The following is a 17331-nucleotide window of genomic DNA, read 5'->3' as shown; positions in this document are numbered from 1 at the left end:
CCTCCTTCTCTATCCCCTAATATAGAACTACATCCAGTCTACTCCAGAATTAACTTCCCTCAATTGGGACCACCATTATCTGAAATAGTGCAGGATTCTGTCCTCTTATCTAGGATCTCGATTCTAGAATACTGCAGCAACCTCCTGTCTTTTTTTTTTTTTTTTTTTTTTTTTTTGAGATGGAGTCTCGCTCTGTCGCCCAGGCTGGAGTGCAGTGCCACGATCTCCGCTCACTGCAAGCTCCACCTCCCAGGTTCACGCCATTCTCCTGCCTCAGCCTCCGAAGTAGCTGGGACTACAGGCGCCCGCCACCACGCCCACCTAATTTTTTTTGTATTTTTAGTAGAGACGGGATTTCACCGTGTTAGCCAGGATGGTCTCGATCTCCTGACTTTGTGATCCACCCACCTCGGCCTCCCAAAGTGCTGGGATTACAGGCGCGAGCCACCACGCCCGGCCAGCAACCTCCTGTCTTTATGTCTCCAATTTTGCCCCCTCCATGCCATTCTCCACTAAGCAGCCAGTGTGGTCTTTCTAAAGTACCAACCTAATCATGCCACCAAACCTGTGCTTATATCCTTTCCATGGCTCCCAATGCCCTGGGCCTAAAAGCTAAACCATTATGCGTTGCTTACAAACCTATTCACAATCTGGCCTCTTGCCTGCCTCCCCAGGTTTATTTCTTGACACACCTTGCCTCTTCCTTACCTATGCTTTCTCCACTCTCCAATAATAAATTTTTCTTCAGTTCTTTTAATGCACTGTGATCCCTCATCTCTCATCTCTTTGCTCATGCTGCATTCAGAACCCTCTTCCATTCATCTTGGCTGATATCTGCTTATCCTTCTATTTAACATATTAAGCATAACTCTTGGTGGAAAGAATTTCTGACTCCTTTTGGTCGAGGTAGGGTGCCTTGCTCCCTGTATTCCTCCTATCAGGGTACTAACAATACTTGGCAGTGTTTCTTTGACTGTCTCCACTCTTGTATGTCTCACAATTGTAGCCCAGCATCTATGACCACACAGTATTTGATAGTTTTGCATTGTTATCTCCAGAATGATGCTGAAAAGACAGCTTACAGTCTACTCGGATCATAGTCCTAACTCTAAAGACTCTCTAATCATAGACACCCAATATTTGTTTGAAGTGTGGAGACTTGCCTGCATACTTCAAAAGCAGTATAGATAGATTTTTTAGGGCAAGTCTCCAATTTGCTCCCTTCATTCCCAAATGAAAGTAATTTAATAATTGAAAATATCTACTTTGTAATAATATAAGCCAATGTTGTATCTCATTGAGGAAAAATTACCCAAGGAGAAAATTACATGGCTTCCACAAACCATGTAACATACTTCTGGAATTTTCTCCCCTTTCCTCCTACCCTACATTCTGATATTCTTCAATCAATTTTATAAAAGTTCAAAATAATTTAAATATGAGCTTAAGTCATCTGTAATTAAGAAGGTAAACATGCTTTTTTAGGAATTACAGAATGCATTCCATTTGGGCAATTCATTGTTTTAGATTATCTATAACAATATCTTGATGTGAAAAGCTAATTACTATTTCAAATGGTGGGACAGTCCCAACATCTACCTTCTTCCCTTATGAAGAATTTTAGGAAGAAGTAGGAAATATCTAAAGCAGCCATGAGGACAGGAAGAAAAATGACATTTACTGAGAGCCTTGATATATGAGATGTATGAGGAACTGCTCTTGTTTAATCCTCCCAATAACTCTATGATGTAGTAATCAATGGATACCTTCACTTTACCTAGGAGAACCCTGAGTCTGAGGTAAATTAAAGATAAATGCAAACGCTCAAACATCTAGCAATTGATAGATCCAGGAAATGAACCCAAGTCTACTTGGCATCACAGTAGAAAGTTCTTTCCACCATGAGAGCTCAGAAAACTGAAGAGTATCTTTTGAAAAACAAAAATTTTGTTTAAAAAAAAAAGGAGATGCCTTCTTAGGAAGCCAAAAATGTCTTCTTCATCTCCTCAGAGAAGGATTCCATGGGAAGCTTTTTCTTAGAACCCTAGCTTTCAGCTTCCCATCTAATTGTGCTTCAACTTAATTTTATCTATCATTTAGAAATAAAATTAAAAAACAGAAGATTTACCATTATATCTTATAGAGTTACATATACTGGCAGAGTGTTCAATTAGATTTAATCTGCATTAATTAAGCTTTCCATTTTAACAAAGCTCTATATTAACACATTTGAATCCGAAAAAATAAACATTAAATCTGCAATGTCATTAAGATAGTTCAGCAAGACAGACTCATCTTTGTTGCTCTGCTAATGCACTCTATTGCTACTGTAAAAAATAATTTTATCACATTAGAAATATACATTGGAATTAATAACAGAGTACCCATTCCATTACATAAAAGAGCCTATTTCAATTACTACCTCCAGGTACATTTTTAATAGTCTATATTTCAGTTTTCTGTTTTGTTTTATCTGCCCACTTAAGATATCCATGGGAACTCAATTGGCTCAGTTACCTAGGGAGTTTCCAGATACTGCTTTGCCAAGAAGTTCACTCCTTGTTTAAAGAAACACAAACTCCCAAGAGTTCTAACTCTGGCTACTGGGTTCCCACCAGGTGAGAGAGATGCCTGCCTTTGGCCAGAAGGGAACTCAGTCACTGAATAAAGTCTTCTAATTCAATAATGGCTGTGCCTGAAAGTAGCCTGAAGCCTAGCAGAGATTGGAAACAGTGATTTCCAAAACAGTAAATGAAGTTTCTCTGGTTGACAGCTTTGGAAAAGGCAGGGGCATGATTACTTCCTGTGGTGCTCATGATGACTAGGGAAGGTGATCAGATCCAGAATGCTGTTCTCCCATTGTGCTTCATCAGCAAAGATGACTTTTAACTGGAAATTGAACATTACCAGGTTTGGGTGATAGTCATTATTTTCCTTTAATCATCGAACTGGGGGTGGTGGGTGGGATGACTATTTTCTCATCTGGCCACTCCTCAGCACCCTGTCTCCCCTCAGAATCAAATTTCCATCTAGATAACATCGTCATTATCAGTATCATCAGCAGCATCGTCATTATGGCTTTTTTATTGAGTTTCTTTTGTATGCCAAGCACTATGCTAGGTATTTTACAAATACTAATCCTCAGAAAAATCACCAGGTATTATCAATTCAGCCTCCAGATACCAAAACCTTTGCCCCCTTCACTATCCTGCACAGCCTCCCATGCGTAGCACACCCAGGGCAATACCTTTGTCTGGTACAATGTATTCCATGTGAACCTTTGAAACTAGTCACGAAAATTCTGAGCAGCTCTAACTGGAGATGAAGAAGACAAATCCTTTTTTCATTTAAAATGTGTTTATTGAGTGCATACTATGTGCTTGAGATTATTACTTGGAGAAGCCCCTATTTGAGGCAGTCTGTTACCTATGCTATTTCCATGTATTTGGGTGCAGACTCAATAGGAAACACCTCAAGCAACCAAGACAGAGACTGCCTAATGTTTCCAATATCCATGTTCTCTCATCCTTGGCACAATGCTAGGCTGAATTTCCCAGTACTGTTCAATGAAATGGGATACAGATTATACATGACATTTTCAGCCTGACCCTTAAACCTATCCAAGGAGACTATGAAAAAATGATAATTACAATACCTACGATGCTTACATAATTACAATAGGAGCCATTAACCTACTTCTCTCAGACTGTCATGGATTGAGCAATCAATCAGTTAATCAATACACATAGAAGTTAAATAACACAACTCAAAGTTGCTACATATAAAGTCATATATCTGTATTTATCTATACATTTTCAAAAGCAATCCATTATTTTTAAATGTATCAAAAATATTGAGCATATGAAAGATCACCAGGATAAAAAATTCTGCAACTCAAAAATCTAAAAATCTGACGCACATTATTTTATGCCCTCAATTAACAATAAAACCAGAAATCACCCATTAAGCATTTTTAATTTAATCACTTTGGAATATTTAAACACTCCTTTAACCAGGGTTAAAGAGGAAGCCAAACTGAAATTAAGAGCTATAGAAGAGTACAGAAAATAAAAACACTCTATAGCAATATCAGTGGGCTGTATTCAAAGCAATATTCACAAGAAAACATAAAACCATCAGTGATTTTACCAGTAAACAGAAAATACTGAAGACAAATGAACTAAACATGGAAAAAGCTAGTAAAAATACCAACAAGATAATCCAACATAAGGTAAGAAGTAGGAATCAATGAATTTGAAATGAAAAACAGTCCACTTGATCAATAAAACTAAGAACTGTTTCATTTAAAAGATCAATAAATTACATGATCCCATGATGAGCCTGGCCAAGAAAAGAAGAAAACACACGTATCACACATTAGAAATAAAATGAGATAAAAATCACAAATATAAAAATTTTATTAAGTAAAAGAGACTATAATGTCCAACTACTTGCCAAAAAAATCCCAATCTCAATGAAATATAGGATTTTCTTAAAAACATAAATTGATCCCAAGAAGAGCTCAAAAGTATTTAGATAGAAACCATACCACAAAAGAAGTGGAAAATGAACATTTCAATAATAAAATATTTTCCAGCTTCCCCAAAACCAAATTATCAGCCTAAATATTTTTGGTACTTTTCAGCCCAAATATTTTCTATACAAAATATTTTCTGTCCTTTTCTAATTATGTTTACATGTAATTATTTACATCTAATTACATTTGCATCTATTTTCAGCCTCATTCTATCAGAAACACTTGTAGAAAAGATACAATGTATATTTTTTAAATAGTCTAGCGCATAAAAAATTCAAAAAGCCTTGAATTAACTCAAATACACAGAAAAATCTATGGCATCTCACTTATTAATGAATTAAAACATTTAAATGTTTAATAAGTTTAAAGTATTTAAAACAATGCCTATAATTCTTCAGTGCTTAAACTAATGTAGTTACTACAACTGCTTTTATTAATATTGCTATTGCTATCATTATTTAATGATACAAAGATCCTAACTAAAGCATTAGTTAATGTAAGTTTATTCAAGGATTTCAGAAATAGCTCAACATTATAGATTCTATTAATGTAATTACTTATGTTAATAGATAAAAGGGGGCAGACACAAAAGTATCTCAAAATGCACACTGAAAAGATATTTAATAAAATATAACAGCTATTCTTTTTTAATCTTTCAGTAAAATACGAATAAAATTAGATTTCCTTTACATGATGACTAGATAGATAAAGACAGATAGAAACAGTGATAGATATTAGAAAGTACTACTAGACAGTTTATTAAACAGAGGACCTTATTAAAGTTGGAAAGAAAAAAGGATTATTTTTGCCCTCTTCCTGACTTCAATGAACACCTTTGATTTGTTCATATATTATTTACCACTATTATGGAGATTCCAGACCATATCATAAAACAAGAAAAAGAAATCGCTAATATAAATATTGAAATTGAAGAAAGGAAAAATTTTCAATATTTTCAACTTACACAATTATATACCTAACAAGTCAAAGGGGATCATTTAAAAAAAATTAATGTTTGGCACGTGGTATGCAATCAGCAAATGTTAGCTTAAAAAAGCTATTCAATATAGCTTAAAAATCAGCTAAAACTCAAAAGAAAGATATCAAAATCATATTAAAACATGAAAAGAAAGCAAGCTGCAGACCAATATCTCACTTATGGATACAGATACAAAAGTCCTCAACAATATACTATCAAATCAAATCCATAAAATAGAAAAAGGATTATGGAACATAGCCAAGTGGAATTTATCCCAGGAATGCAAGTTTGGTATAGCTTCTGAAAATCAGTTAGTATAATACACTACATCAACAGAATAAAAGATTAAAACTATGTTATCATCTCAGTAGGTATAGAAATAGCATGTGAAGAAATTCAACACCCTTCATAATAGAAACACTAACCAAACTAGAAATAGAAAGAGACTTCTCCAATATGATAAAGAACACCTACAAATAGAAAAAAAAAAAAAACCTCCAGACTGGTGAAGAGTATCTGTGAAAATCCACACAGCTGACATACTTCAAGGTGAAAACTGAAAGCTTTCCCTTTAAAATCAGAAACAATACAAAGATATCTGCTCACCATTTCTATTCAACATTGTACTGGAAGTTCTGGCCAGGGCAATTCGGTACAAAAATGAAATAACAGGCAGCTGGTAGGACAGGAAGACATAAAACAATCTCTATTTGGAGATGACACAATCTTATATGGAAAAATTCTAAGGAATTCACTAGAAACTATTAGAACTAATCAATAAGCTTACCAAGGTTGCAGGATGCAAAGTAATAGGCAAAAATTAATTTCCTGTCTATACAGTAGCAATGAGCAACCAAAAATTGAAATTAAGAAAATTATTCCATGTATGATAGCATAAAAAAATACACCTAGGAATAAATTAACAAAAGCCACGAAAATCTTAGATTTTGAAAACAAACAAAAAAAAATTGAAAGAAATGAAAGACGACCTGAGAAAGTAGAAAGACACCCCATGTTCATGAATCAAATTATTTGACATTGTTTTGATGGCAATGCTTCCTCAGACTGACGACCTACAGATTCAATGCAATCTCTATCAAAATCTCAACTGACTTATTTGCGGAAACTGACAAGCTGGTCCTAAAATTCATATGAAAATCCAAGGGAAATAGAATAACCAAAACAATCTTGAAAAGAAGAACAAACTTGGAAGATTCATCAATTTCCAAACTTACTACAAAACTGCAATAATCAAGCAGCACTTCCATATGGATAAACATATAGATCAATGAAATAGAAGTAATGATAGTAGTGGCAGGCTGAATGGAGCAGCCGCTACCATCACACCAGGTGCAGCAGGGAGGCGTGGCCAGGCCTGCAGGCTCTGCGGAGCCACTGGGAGCCCTGAAAAAGCAGAAGCCCCGCCCCTTCCAAGTTGGGGTAGAAGTTCCCCAGGCATAGCTGCAGCCGCCCACTTGCAGCTACAGACCCAGGCCTCCTGCCCCGTAGAGCAGGCAGGAGCAGGGCCCAAGTCATGGCTGCAGATCTAGACCTCCCACTCCACAGAGCAGGCAGGAGTCCTACCCCACTGGGCTCAGCTGCAGCTGCCCAAACTGTTGCTGCAGACCCAGGCCTCCTGTTTCACCAAGCAGGGAGGAGCCCCAACCCTTCCCTTCACAGCTGCAGCTGCGGGCCCACGCATCCCTGCACTCTTGGAGACCTGGGAAGGACCCCACTGCACTTGTAGGCTCAGAAATGCCTGCTCCTACTGCCTGGCTTCTCTCTGAAATAAGCACCTGCTCCAATCTTTGAGCAAAGTCGGGGCCGAGTTCCGGCACTGTCACAGCCTGGCTGGATGTGCACATACTCAGGGCAGTGCTAACACACCAGCCCTCTGCCACCTTAGCCCTCTCTGGATTTTGGGCACCAATGAGCATAGGAGGGAAGCTGAGGTAGGGCTGAAGTCAGCTCAGCACTGGCCTGCAGGTATCCCTTGGCACCTGCAGTCTGGGCACCATGAATGTCAGCAGGAGGTAGACAGTTCCTGGGTGGAAGTGGCTGGGTCCCCAGTGAGGCTTCACCTTCAGGCCAGGGAGGGCCTGATGGCTGCCAGTCCCACAGACCAGAATGGGAAGTTGTAGTGCCTTTTCCAGGCCTATCCATGGCTGCCCATGGGCCAACTGGCAGGCACTTCCTCCCCTCTGAGGCCCATATAAGCCCCAGGCTCAGCCAGAACTGAGCAGACATCAGGAGGACCAGCTGCAGAGAGGAGCTACCCAATCCAGGGCCTCCTCTCTGCTGAAACTTAAGCAGACATCAGGATAACCAGCTGCAGAGAGAAGCCACCCACTGTAGGGCCTCCTCTCTGCTGAGAGCTGCAGAGATAACAGCAGGACCAGGCTGCAGAGAGGAGCTTCCCACTCCAGGGTCTCCTCTCTATTAGGAGCTGAACACTTGTTGGGACATCCTGGCTGAGGAAAGGAGCTACTCCTGTGGAAGACTGAACTGTTCTATTGCTCAATAAAGCTTCTCTTCATCTTGCCCACTCTCCACTTGTCTGTGTACCTCATTCTTCCTGGTTGCAGGAAAAGAACTTGGGACTCACTGAATGAGGCTAAAAAAGATGTAACACAAACAGGGCTGAAACATTCTCCTTGCTTGCCACATTGGGGGCAAAGAGGAGAGAAGAGAAGAGCTGCAGCCCTTTGGGGAGCTCAGACCTGGGCTCCCCGAGCCAGGGCTGTGACTCCCTCTTTGGGGCCTTGCAGTTCCTGGTGTCTCCAAGCTTCCAGGTGCCACCGTGTTCCCCGGTGCTGGTGGAAGCTGCTTGCGGTGTACCTGGTCCAGCCACAACCTCACAGAGAGTTGGTAACCCTGCCGGTACCTGGAGCTGCCCAGCCCGTGGCAGCAGCCGGTGTATCTGAATGTGCAGGGGCCAAACCCCATGCTCACTCACACACCCCTTGCTGCTCCATGCCTGACTCCCATCTCCCTTGGAGGCATGGCACCTAGGCCAGTACCGTGAGCTGAGTGCAGCCTGCCAGGCCGAGTGGGTGGAACGAGCCCAGTGGGCCCTAGCAAAACTCGGGCAAAGGCACCACCAGCGCCGGGCGCGGTGGCTCACGCTTGTAATCCCAGCACTTTGGGAGGCCGAGGCGGGCGGATCACGAGGTCAGGAGATCGAGACCATCCTGGCTAACACGGTGAAACCCCGTCTCTACTAAAAATACAAAAAAATTAGCCGGGCGTGATGGCGGGAGCCTGTAGTCCCAGCTGCTCGGGAGGCTGAGGCAGGAGAATGGCGTGAACCCGGGAGGCGGAGCTTGCAGTGAGCCGAGATCACGCCACTGCACTCCCGCCTGGGCCACAGAGCGAGACTTCGTCTCAAAAAAAAAAAAAAAAAAAAAGGCACCACCAGCCACAGGTTTCTGGTCAGAAAAACAACACGCCAAAGATTCCGTAGCAGTAAGAGACCAGAAATAAGCCCTCATATTTATGGTCAATTGATCTTCAACAGGGTGCCAATACAATTCACTGGAAGAAAAACAGTCTTCAACAAATGGTGAAGAAACAATTGGATATTCATATGCAAAAGAATAAAGTTGGACCCCTACCTCACATGATATATAAAAGCTAACTCAAAATACATCTAAGAGATAAATGTGAGAGCTAAGCCTATAAAACTTTTAGAAGAAAATAACTCAAAATATATCTAAGAAATAAATGTAAGAGCTAAACCTATAAAACTTTTAGAAGAAAACATAGGAGTAACTCTTCATTACTTTGAATTAGACAAAAATATGACATCAGAATCACAAAAAATAAAAAATAAAAAAAAATTGGACATCATCAAATTTTAAAGCTTTTGTGCTTAAAGGACACCACCAAGAAAATGAAAAGATCGCCCACAGAATGGGGGAAAAAACTGTAAATCATAAGTGACTGCATCTAAAACATACATGATTATTACAAATCAATGATAGAAAGACAAAGAATCCAATTAAACGTGGGCAAATTATCTGAATATACATTTCTCCAAAGATACACAAATGGTCAATAAGCTTATGAAAAGATACTCAACATCATTTAGTCATCAAGCAAATGCAACTCAAAACCACAATGAGGTATCACTCCATACCCATTAGAACGTCTATCATCAAAAAGAAAGATAATAACTAGTGTTGACAAGGATGTGGAAAAATTGAAACCCTCAAACACTGCTTCAGGGAATGTAAAACAGTGTAGTCACTTTGGACAAGTCTGGCAGTTCCTCATACAGTTAAACAAAGTTTCCATCTGATCCAGCAATTCCAGTCCTAGTCATATACCCAAGGAAATAAAAACATGTCCACTCAATAGCTTGTACATGAATGTTCATAGCAGCATTATTCATAATAGCCAAGAGTGGAAACAATTCAAATATCCACCAACTGATAAATGGATATCTATAATGTATTATATCCAAACAATGTAACATTATTCTGCAATAAAAAGAAGTGAACTACTGACATAAGCTACAATATGAATGAACCTCGAAAGCATTATTCTAAGTTAGAGAAGCCAGTCAAAAAGGGATACACAGTGTATGATTTCACTTATATGAAATAACCAAAATAGGCAAATCTACAGAGACAAAGTAGATTAGTGGTTGCCTAAGGCTTGGGAGCTTATGGGGAAATTGTGGGTGACAGCTAAAAGGTATGGGATTTCTTTTGAGGGTAATGAGCATTTCTAAAATTGATTGTGGTGATGAATGCACAATTCTGTGATTATACTAAAAGCTACTGAATTATAAAAATAAAAAATTATCTAGGAATCTAATAATGCCCATCATATCCCAATTGTTTCAAATACTTATTTAACTTATCTTCATCACTAGTAATACAATCAGAATCACAGAAGGGAGAATCACAAAAAGAACCTGGGCGTCTGACTTTTAAGCCAACAGTCTATCTACCACATACCTGGATCTTCTGCTATTGAATAAAGAAAAGCCCCAAATCCTTGGTCAACTTATATACCTGGTCAAATGTCCATGCCAAATTTCTACAGGATAATTTGCTCCTCTAGATACTGTTATCCTGGTAAATAATAAAAGTAACCTGAAAATTATGAAAGATTCTCACTTATTGCAGATGGGAACATTTGGCGAGGGGAGGAGAGTTATAATGAATAGACTAATTTCTAAATATATGCCATTATATATTCTTCTCTATTTTCTTGCATTCCAGGTCTCCTTAAGTAGATCTTCTCTATTAGAGTAGAAACCAGGTTTTCTGTATTACCCCCAGCCATTACATTACAAATCCACAGTCTTTCATACCTTGCCTTGTCAGACTACACACACATGGAACAGGGCATCAAAAAGTCCAGAGGGAGAGGGGATCTAGTATCTACTTCTTCATATTTATTTTGTTTAGCAGTCAAGATCTGAGGTTTGAGATTTTTCGCACTTGTCTTTCATGGTGCCTGCTTGCCTCCCTTGCAAGTGTACTTTCCTTCCTTTCATTCCTTTTTTTTTTTTTTTTTTTTTTTTTGAGACGGAGTCTCGCTCTTTCGCCTAGGCTGGAGTGCAGTGGCGCCATCTCGGCTCACGGCAAGCTCCATCTCCCGGGTTCATACCATTCTCCTGCCTCAGCCTCCCAAGTAGCTGGGACTACAGGCGCCCGCCACCATGCCCGGCTAATTTTTTGTATTTTTAGTAGAGACGGGGTTTCATCGTGTTAGCCAGGATGGTCTCGATCTCCTGACCTTGTGATACACCCACCTTGGCCTCCCAAAGTGCTGGGATTACAGGCGTGAACCACCGCGCCTGGCCTCTAAAGCTTTTTAATAAACTTTCACTCCTGCTTTAAAACTTGCCTCAGTCTCTCTTTCTGCCTTATGCCCCTCAGATAAATTTTTCTTCTGAGGACACAAGAAGAAAATCCATATGGGTCTTGCTGTAGACCCATATGGATTTGCCCCCAGTAACATATTTTGGTGGCATGTAACTTGGATACCCTCCACTGCCAACACACTTTGGTGCCTTGTGACTCAGATAATTTCTACTGCTAATATACTTTGGTGCTGTGTGACTCAGATATGTTCCCTAGTGGTAAGAGACCTCTATGCCTCACCTTCTTTGACTAAAGGCATTCAACCCCTGTACACGGTTTTCTTCTCCCCCCGCCTTTTTTTTTTTTTTTTTTTTTTTTTTTTGAGATGGGGTTTCGCTCTTGTTGCCCAAGCTGGTGTGCGATGGTGCAATCTTGGCTCACTGCAACCTCAGCCTCCTGAGTTCAAGCGATTCTCCTGCCTCAGCCTCCCGAGTAGCTGGGATTACAGGCATGCACTACCACACCCGGCTAATTTTTGTATTTTAAGTGGAGATGGGGTTTCACCATGTCAGTCAGCTGGTCTTGAACTCCTGACCTCAGGTGATCTGCCCTTCTTGGCCTCCCAAAGTGCTGGGATTACAGGCATGAGCCACAGTGCCCAGCCTCTTCTCCCTTTCTCAAAAAAAAAAAAAAAAAAAATTCTGAAGTTTTTCTATTACAATGAAAAATGATCAAATGACTCTCCTATCAATCATCCTTGGGCTCTATTAGAAACCTACTAGGGATATAAAAGAAGACAGCCTCACATGGCAACAAAAAAGTTTTTTTAAAACCTTTCCTATTGAAAAAAAAATCCAAAAGAGAAATCCAGCAAATACAGTTTCAAAACACACTTGGACAAGGAGAATAAATGTATATGTGTCAAGGGATGGCCACTCACCATGCACAATCCTTTTTCTTCCTTACAGCAGCCCGGGAAAATAGATTATTACACACATTTTACAGACAAGGAAATTGAAGTTCCAAGACATTGAAGAGCTGGTGTCACAAAGCTAGAACTGGAACTCCAGCCTCCATCAGACTGACTCTGAAACCTGTGCTCTTTCTAATATAATAGCAACTGTTTCACATGCTTCTCATCTGCTTTGGGAAGCTCTCCTCTGCATTCATTGAGAAGTATCTCAAGATCTACCTCCTACTTTGGGCATTTGTATAACCCTCATACCAAAGAGGCATTCACACCCAACCCCACAAGGCCAATATGGCAAGGTAGGGTTGTGAAGCTGAGACTTGCCTTGACACTCAATCCTTGGAAAATGAGAACCTATACCTTTCTCCAGCATACAGAACACCTTTGAACGAACCCATATCTCTCACAGACATGTACATCACCTTGCTTTCTCTGGGCTGACCCAGAACAGCCAGATTGCAATGACAACACCCCCACAAAATGATCAGGGTCCATCACCACGCTTTGAGGCTGAGAACAAACAACCATTAAAGACAAAACTGTTGATCCTTACAACTACCAAAAGTCTGCATAGAAAGAGCCTCTGTTCCAGCCAAATTGGTCTGTTCGCTGCTCCCACTCCCAAAATTGCATTTCTCTGTATTTCTTCACCTCTGTGACTGTGCACACTGTTTCTTCTGTTTGATATAACACCCTTCTTCCCTTACCTGCTGGAATTCTGCCTGTGCTTCAAGAGCACTCTCTCTGTATGGTCTTCCTCAACCACTAACCTAATGCATTTAATTCAGTGAACTTAACACATTTATGTAATTTTGAAATTAGCTCCACACTTCATTGTAACACCAATCTACTATTTCTTTATTATTGACTCTTTTTTATTCTTCAGCTTTTTGTGTGGTTATGCCTTGTTTCCTGCATTGCCAAACTCCACCATACATGCTTAGAAGATTTTGTTCCTTTGATTTCTCCACAAAACCTCGCATGGCACCTAGAACAGAGTAGGTGCTTCATAAATATTTTCAGTGGACTAATACAGAGGAACCCAGTACTAAAAAATAAAATTGTTTAGGTTACCTAATGATTATTAATTTGAATTCAATGATTGAGTGATCTTTCTTAAACTTAAAACCTATTGCCTAGGGGACTTCAGTACAAGTTTTTAACATGGCATTGAAGCTTTGCAATGATCTGGCTTCTACCTACCTCTATAATACCAGCCCTTATCACCCACCCCAAACTCTCATCCCTTCCCCATACACACTTTTATGTTCCAATGACTTACCTACCCATGTGTTGCTTCTTAAAATCATAGCAACCTCTTTCTGAAATGTTATTCTTCTATCCCTTACTCCTTCGCATTCAGCGTGTAGAATACTCACATTTTTTTCCTTATACAACCATCATCTTTTCCAAAGCATTTCTTGGCTACCACAACACTTAGCAGAATGACTGCTCTTACCTTTATTTCCTGATTACAACTTTCTGGCATTGCATCTTCAATACTTTATTATATTTATTTGTCTATCTTCCCTACTAGCTTATGTGATCTTTGCAATGAAGATCATACACTATTCACCTTAATATTCCCAGTGTCAAGTATAATCCCCACATAAACACACTGTAAATGTTTATTGAAGGTTGTTAAACATAACTAACTAACTTGCTTGATGACTAAATATGACAGAAAGTGATTTTATTCAAAGTCTACCAGAAGACAGATGAGAAAGATACTCATGATTGGTCCTTGGAGAGCAAACAAGAAAGCCACTTTGACCAAAGTAAATTCTTTTTTTTTTTTTTTTTTTTTTTGAGACGGAGTCTCGCTCTGTCACCCAGGCTGGAGTGCAGTGGTGCAATCTCGGCTCACTGCAAGCTCCGCCTCCCGGGTTCACGCCATTCTCCTGCCTCAGCCTCCCTAGTAGCTGGGACTACAGGCGCCCGCCACTGCGCCCGGCTAATTTTTTGTATTTTTAGTAGAGATGGGGTTTCACCGTGGTCTCGATCTCCTGACCTCGTGATCCGCCCACCTCGGCCTCCCAAAGTGCTGGGATTACAGGCGTGAGCCACCGCGCCCGGCCAGTAAATTCTTAATGCAAAGTAAATTCATGAATGTGTTCAACAGAAATGAGGCCTCAGTTAGATGAAAGTTTTCATGGGGCTACAAACTCTAAATCCCAAGACATTTTGTATAACCCATTAACTCTAAGGAGATTTTCAAAAGCAGAAAGAGCTTTCTTACCTGTGCTCCAGTTCTCGAATGGACAGTATCACTCCTGAAGTGGATGGCTTCTGCTGTACAGTGGCCAAAATGGTGAATTCACTCTTGTTCCGGAACAGCTGAATTAATTTCTCACTCACATGAGGAGCTGCATGGATCTCTCTTTCTATGTCTAGGAATCAAGAAGAAAAGCAGGAGGAAACAGGAGAGGAGAAGAGGAAGGAGAAGGAGTAGAGAAGAAATATAGGAGAAAGAGGAGAGGGGAGATGAGAAGGAAGAGGAAAAAAGATCCACGGTTAAAAATGTCATGTCCAAAGAATCCAGATTGCAATTTTCATTTTCCTCTTCTGTCAATAGTTTTCATTTTCAGGCACCATTCCCCACTCCCTACAGCTGCATTCATTCAATGCAAATCCCGGAAATGCTATCTCTGTCACCATGCCCACTTGTCACTTTGACAAGTTCACAATTGGCCAGACAGTGATTTTCTGGCAGGAATTTTGACGGGACGCTGAGCAATTCAGTTTGCTGCAAACAGATTAGGTTGCTGCAAATAAGGTGAGAGGTAGTCGGATAAATGTGGTCCTAAATTCAGAGAATCTTGGGATAATAAGACCCAAATGCCACTCAGCATCCTCCAATTTCACTTTTTCCATGGACACAGCTTCCTTCTCCCCACAATGGATATAGGAAACCTGTCCTTGCCTTGTACCTAGCAGATATTTACTAGCACTAATAATGCCAGACAACTCTGCCTTTGCTTAAAGAATAAATACAAGGCATGCTCACGCTCCACACCCGTGCCTGGAATTTCTCCATAAGCATGTAATGGATGACTTTCCTCATGAAATATTTATTGAAGTTGAGGCCGATTCAGCAGGCCTAGAGGTGTGTGATTCCAGCTAATCCTGCTCCTAGACAAGAATGTTTCTTTCTCCAACATCAGCATAACGAGAGACATCCATCACTTCATACCCAGACTCACCCTTGTCATGATAAACTGGGTGTTATCTCATTATTTTACACTACATTTTTCTGGCATCAGAAAGGGGCACTAAGGGAGCAAAGTTAGAGAAGATTATTCAGAGGATGATAAATGAACATTGGAAGTGTGTTTGGTGACCTCCTCTCACATCCCGACCATCTCCTCTGACTGCAAGATAACTACACGGTTATTTCTCCAGGACTACATGGGAAGCCCTTGAAAAACATAGAACTTCAAATGCTGCACTGCCCAAGCAATATCACAGACCGGTATACGGACCTTGAAGAATCTCATCCTAAAGAATGGCTTCTGAGTAAGATATCCTTCAATTCTTGACCTCGGGCCTCAGTCCCCTCATCTGCAAAATGAGGGGGTGGACTAGGTGATCTCTTAGAACCTTCCCACCTTAGCCTTCTATAATTTTTTGAATTGCTGCTTCAATTTTATAACACAGAAAAGAACAGCACAGTCTTTCCCACCTGTAAGTATCTAGGGTATGAATCGCAGAAAGCAATGTTTGTCCTCCACCATGGAGACACCCAACCCAGGCAGACCAGTCTACCAGTATAAAACCTACCTGCACAATAGTAGCAAGGCCTTCGCTACTTAATTCTTAAGTGGCATGCTGTCAGCTTTTATCAAGTGTTGAGAAAAGAGATAGCATCTTGAAAAATGCTTCTATGCCTTCTACAAAATCCCAGCCAAAGATATTCCAGATGACATTTAAAACCTATTAAATGTGTGAGCAAATCACTCTGTAAACTAAAGAGTATTAGAAAATGTTTGTTAATATTATTTTTATTATCATTATTATTATTTTTTTTTTGAGATGAGGGTCTCACTCTGTCACCAGGTTGAAGTGCAGTGGCATGATCTCGGCTCACTGCAACCTCCATCTCCCGGGCTCAAGTGATCTCCCACTTCAGCCTCCCAAGTAGTTGGGACCACAGGTGTGTGCCACCATGCCCGCCTTTTTTTTTTTTTTTTTGTATTTTTGGTAGAGACAGGGTTTCCCCATGTTGCCCAGGCTGGTCTTGAACTCCTGAGCTCAGGGGATCCACCCACCTTGGCCTTCCAAAGTGCTGGGATTACAAGTGTGAGCCACTGCACCCTATTATCATTACTTCTAAGCAAAGATCATCTTAATAAATTTACCTACAAGTAATGCCAAAAAAAATTCAAGTCTTAAAATTAAGTTATATGTTCACTTTTTACTTTTTTCTTCTTTACTCATCAATTAGAAATCAACTGATTGGTAGCAGATGCCTGAATTTCAGGATTGTAAAGCTTGGGCCCAAAGAAAAGACAGCCATAAGCGATCAGCAATGCCTGCTGGAGGAAATGGATATGAATATCCTAACAGCTATGGGTATCGTCATCTCTCACTCAGTTCTCCCTGAGTGATATCATCCAACCCCATGGCCAATGGCCTCCAACTTTATATCTGCAGCCCTAACCTCTCCCTTAAGCAGTAAATTCAAATGTTCACCTTCAAGCATTTCAAATTGTAATGTGCCTACAGTGAAGCCTGTTCTCTTCCCGCCACTCTCAATTTTCTCACAAAGGTCCCAGTCTTAGTAAACGGTCACACCCTGTTCCTCAAGTCAAAAAACTAGAAATTGCCCTTGATTTTTCCCTTTTCTCCACTCTCCATATCCAGTCTAAAAACAAGTCAAGTGGGCTCCCATGTCTGGAATCTGTCCACTTCTTCCCAACTTCACTCTTAAAACTCTTGCCCAAGCCACTATCATTGCTCCCTAGGGCACTTCCAATGATCTCCTTCCTGCTTCCATACTGCCTTCTTTTCCCCATTCTTCACACTG

At 40.3% G+C, this 17331-nt stretch overlaps 1 protein-coding gene across 2 annotated transcripts in view; it reads right to left on the bottom strand.

Annotated features, from left to right (window-relative positions):
• NELL1 (neural EGFL like 1) overlaps window positions 1-17331 on the bottom strand; it is a 914558-nt gene that overhangs the window by 783006 nt on the left and 114221 nt on the right. For both annotated transcript variants that reach the window (XM_019037681.4, XM_019037682.4), the window contains exon 3: window positions 14545-14695. In XM_019037681.4, coding sequence (XP_018893226.3) covers window positions 14545-14695 — 151 coding nt within the window. The remainder of the gene's footprint in view (window positions 1-14544; window positions 14696-17331) is intronic.

Source organism: Gorilla gorilla, chromosome 9, assembly GCF_029281585.2.
Source record: "Gorilla gorilla gorilla isolate KB3781 chromosome 9, NHGRI_mGorGor1-v2.1_pri, whole genome shotgun sequence".
In the NCBI taxonomy this organism is placed as follows: Eukaryota; Metazoa; Chordata; class Mammalia; order Primates; family Hominidae; genus Gorilla; species Gorilla gorilla.
The sequence above is the reverse complement of the archived record's forward strand: the minus strand, read 5'-3'. Positions and strand labels throughout refer to the sequence as shown.